The 4466-nt window shown below is 41.2% G+C and overlaps 1 protein-coding gene across 2 annotated transcripts; it reads right to left on the bottom strand.

Moving 5' to 3' along the window:
* Positions 1-416: 416 nt before the first annotated feature.
* LOC131888542 (luciferin 4-monooxygenase-like) lies at positions 417-3882 on the bottom strand. 2 transcript variants are annotated; one of them, XM_059237421.1, is made up of 10 exons: positions 3672-3882; positions 3067-3184; positions 2862-2966; positions 2623-2788; positions 2137-2547; positions 1842-2069; positions 1408-1506; positions 1110-1321; positions 899-1046; positions 417-800 (listed from the first exon to the last, which is right to left on the bottom strand). In XM_059237421.1, exons 1-10 carry the CDS (start codon positions 3676-3678, stop codon positions 561-563), a joined length of 1734 nt encoding a protein of 577 aa, XP_059093404.1. In that variant the 5' UTR covers positions 3679-3882; the 3' UTR covers positions 417-560. The 2 variants fall into 2 exon arrangements, with proteins under 2 accessions (XP_059093404.1, XP_059093403.1); XM_059237420.1 differs by lacking the exon at positions 3672-3882 and adding an exon at positions 3319-3379.
* Between the last annotated feature and the right edge of the window lie 584 nt (positions 3883-4466).

Raw genomic sequence — 4466 nt, 5'->3', positions numbered from 1 at the left:
TGCATTTATGCTCATCCCTAATGTCAGATCAAAAGAAGGCTCAAAGTCTGAAGAAAAAGAGCAATACTTTTCTGAACAGCCGATGGAGTAAGGTTGAATAATTCAAACGGGACTTCCTATATTTTGGAATATTTGTCCGTGTCTCACCTTTTGGAACACATTCAGATATTGCTAGTTTTGAGCAAACATTTGTTGGTTAATTCAAAGTTCAGCTAAAGACATAGCATGACAGAAGGCTGAAACTTGTTGCCTGTCTACCCAAGTTTGGACAACTTGTATTTACTTTTGAACAACTTTTGTCCACTTTTGTCTCTGATTCCCAAAATTGTCCAGCCTGTTCAGGTGTCTTCAAGGCCGTCACTATGTAATTGAGGGCAATCCTAGGGGATAACCATTTGTAGCGAAAGAGCCTCAAATCTGGTTTGTGTGGAAAGTCAATTTTTATTTGTGTCTTTGGCTACATTTTTGGTATCTTTTGTAATTCTTGATTCCACTAGGGATCAATTCTTCATCTTATGCCACTTGATTAAGAACTGAGTGCGTTCATTCAGGAAACACCACTACCGATCGGCATCTTGTGAATAGGTAAAATAATTTTGGGCCTGGGTTTCCGTTAAGGAACTTTGGGCGTTGATGCCCTTGCATTTCGCTTGATGTCGAGCCCATTCACGCATCTCACGGCGAATGAGTTTCCCGACAGAATTTCGAGGAATGTCATCTCGGAAAAGGACATCCCCACGTATTTTCTTATAGTCGGTGACATCTTTGTTCACAAAGTTTCGAAGCTCATCCCCGGTGACCTGGAAGGAGACCATTGCGAATTAGGCGGTTGATTTGAATTGCAACGCCTTACACAACGACTTGAATCAACCCTTCCAAATTGGGGTTAGGATCTTACCTGATGGCCAGGTTTTACCACAACCACGGCTGATATCAATTCTTGAACTTCAGGGTCAGGCTTGCCAAATATCAAACACTCTTGCACTGCTGGATGTCTTTGCAAGATTCCCTCCAACTCAGTGGGTGCCACGTGGTTGTTCTTGTATCTAAAGAGTCTCACAGAATTACCAAGGGTTACACGCAATGATTAACCAAATCTTGGAACCTACTTCATGATTTCTTTAAGGCGATCCACATAATGGAGAGCACCGTCCGGAGTATAAAACACCAAGTCTCCAGAATGAGCATAACCTTCGTGATCGAAAAATGCCGCATTATCCTTGGGTCGGTTGTGGTAGCCTTTCATGACCACAGGTGTTTTGTAACAAAACTCTCCCTCTTCATTGGGTCCACATCGCTCACCTGTCGCTACATTTTCCACCTAAACATAGGCATGTACCATTTTTAGATTCTACGCCAAGACCTGATTGGCGAGTGAAGCTTGCATTTATTTTCGGTTGGGGTTACCTTCACGCTAATCCCTGGAAGAATAGAGCCTAGGGTTGCGGTAGAGAGGCCTAAGGTCAACAGTCCTCCTTCAGTTTGTCCGTAGATGTTCAAAACGCCCTGCAGGTGAAAAAAATGCTTCATTCCTCAAGTTTGTGAACCTCTGAATTTCTTAGAACAATCAGTTTTCCCCAGTTACCTCCATTGCCTTTTTAGTTGCTTCCAAACTGTTTTAGAGATCCATTTACAATAATGACTAATGCACTTACAGATTGTAGAGAGAGGTTGCGTGACAGTCACATGTTTCTTTTTGAGCTTAAAGCACCTCCGTTGATTCTTTATATATATCTTATACTTAGCAAAATATTCACATTTATAAGCAATGCAAGTGCTTTCCAACTTCATTTTACATGAAATGCATGTTTTGGTTCTCAAAATTATCAAACATATCTCACCTTTAGATTGGGACATTTCTGACGGTATGACTCCTCGCACGAGGAGGGGACAGCCGCTCCGGCTGGAGCGATGTATTCCAAAGATGCCAAATCTTCTGGATTTGTATTTGCTAAGAGCTCAGATTCTGCTAATTGTACGTAATGATGAGTTCCAATGGTGATTGATTTTGGTTTGGCGCTAATGATGGCGTTGAGAAGATGCTCCAATTTAAAATCAGGTCCAAACATCTGTTGAACAAAACCAGTGCTATACATTTTGATTAAAAAGAGCAATCATTGTCGACTTGTAACTCACATGATGGCAACACTGATGCCGCATGAAAGAGAACAATGCAGCTATGAAACCACCCCCATGAAAGAAGCACGTTGAGATCACCAAGCTCATTTTAGGTTCCATGAAATTAAAGGTCACACCGCCCATGCGAAGTGCCGAAAAATGAGTGTGGCAAATGGCTTTGGGGTGTCCCGTGGTTCCCGAAGACCAAAATACGAGAGGGACATCACTTTCGGTATCCACATCTACTGGATCCGGACATTGAATTGGATCGATATTCTTCATGTGGTCCAAAAGGTCTTCAAACACATCGTTGGGTCCCAAACAGAACGTTTGCACATCTTGAGGTCTGTCAGCCAATTTTAAGGCTTCCATTGCTAACTGTTTTGTCTCAGAATTACATATCAAAAATCTGGTGGACAGAGTATTGAGCTGAAAATTAAGATATAGAATAATCAATTTTTCTCTTCACTATTTTTCCGTCAATAACTTCCTGTTTGTGCTTACCTGCGCAGCCAAAGATCTTGGTTCCAAATTGACATCGCCTGTACTGACGCATCCACCCAGAATCCAGGCTCCAAAGCAAATGGGAAAAGTCAAATTCTCGTTACCCAAGATTAAATGTACCACGTGTCCCCTCTTGAACCCATGCTGTTCGAAAAAGGCGCCAAATCTGAGCCAAGGCAAATTGGTTTGTTTTTGGTTTGATCCTTGGTAATACAGAAATAATGGCCTTGATCACCTACCGTTTTCCGTAGTTTAAAGCATCCGTTGCAGTTAACTTTTCGCCGGTTAAGACGTTATGAAGCACGACCCAATCCGTGTCATCATCGAGAATTTTCTCCATAGCCCTTGGAAGATAACAAACACATTATTTGTTATCGCCATTCATTCTTACATTGAAAAACATCTATTCCTTGGAGAACACTAAAGAAACTCTCTTTGACTTACCTGTTGACTTCTTGATAAATTGATCCTCGAACAGGGTCCGAATATGTCGGGATTGATAATCCGGAGGTGAGGATTCCATCTTTGATATGGTTCTTGACATTTTTGGCAATGTTTGTATCTGGAAGGGAATTGACCGTTTGAAAACAAAGGTCATTTTAGCACAATAGCTTTTGCACTATGAAAACTTGGGAGGGAAACTTGATCAATTTTTGGATTCGAATGTTTCGATGGTTCATGACTCATAACACACACCATGGGTCTTGACTAAATTAATCCGAGAGAAGGTTTTCCGTAACATTGAAATGCATCGATGGTGGAAGCTGAGCAAAATTTGCTCCAATAAAGCTAATTCTGAGAAAAGTAGATCTTGATTCCAACAATGATCATAATATCGACCGTCTACACATTAATTTCAGTCAAGCAATTTCTTTTATCATGCCAGATACGTCGCTTAAAGTGCCATCATCGGTAGTCCCGTTTGGTTGCTTGGCACTCTGATCATGATGACACAAAACTTAACTTTGTGATGTTATAGACTTCAAGAGTACTTTGAAGCAGAATGTTGTTTGCACACTAAGTACGAAGCCAATATCCCGTGAACTCACCCATCATTTTGAATGTTTGAATTGCTGTTAGTAAACTGATTTGAAGATCACTTCGATCGTCTTTTATAGATAGGTGATAGAAGATTGCTGCAAAGAGTCAGTGATTGAAACGTCATCATTCCACGCTAAAACAACCAGAAAATTCTTTGTAGGGCAAGGTCAGGTGAGTAATCAATCAAATTGTCAAGAAGGGTTCGAGAGCCAATCAATGAGGGTTATCTTATGATGGCCTAAGCTGGATTCTTGGACACGGTCGTTCGTCTCTTCTCGTCTCGTCTCACCCGTTTCACCACGGTGGTCGAAAAACTTTATCAAGTATTGAGAGAAATGTGCCAATCCAACTTAACCGTCTTCTTCCTTGCAAAAACCATAGGAAGTAATTTTGACGTGATTGATTTATTGACTTCTGGCTCAAATTTGTCGCCCATATGGCTATTAGTTAACAAGATTTGTTTGGATATTTCTGCTGGAATTCAAAAGGGCTTTTGAACCACTGTGGCAGTCGTCTCAGTGGTGAGACGAGAGGGGTAAGCTGATCATCGAAGAATCCAACTCTAGCCATTCAACAGAGCGACGCCAAAGAAAGCGGCGGGGTCAGCAGTCCGTTGAAACCAAACAAAGATGACTCCTCTGACAAATGCTAAGCAATGTTTGTTAGCCGAAATCACATTCATGAAGGGCTCAATTCAAGAAAGTTGAATTTTTTGACGGCGCAATATATGAGCAATGACACGCGTTGCTTATAGGTTTAGCGAGTAAATATTAATTCAGTCTTTTCTAGACAAATCGCCGATT

This window comes from Tigriopus californicus, chromosome 10, assembly GCF_007210705.1.
Source record: "Tigriopus californicus strain San Diego chromosome 10, Tcal_SD_v2.1, whole genome shotgun sequence".
Classification (NCBI taxonomy): Eukaryota; Metazoa; Arthropoda; class Copepoda; order Harpacticoida; family Harpacticidae; genus Tigriopus; species Tigriopus californicus.
Note: the sequence above shows the minus strand (reverse complement) of the source record. Positions and strands in the feature narration are given on the sequence as shown.

Bases quoted from the DNA above. Each gene is read 5' to 3' on its own strand.
- LOC131888542 (XM_059237420.1), bottom strand. From the start codon at position 3,364: ATGTTACGGAAAACCTTCTCTCGGATTAATTTAGTCAAGACCCATG. The intron at 2,548-2,622 runs GTAAGCACAAAC...CTTAATTTTCAG, and splicing joins CAAGATCTTTGGCTGCGCAG to CTCAATACTCTGTCCACCAG. The intron at 801-898 runs GTAAGATCCTAA...GTCTCCTTCCAG, and splicing joins TGGTAAAACCTGGCCATCAG to GTCACCGGGGATGAGCTTCG.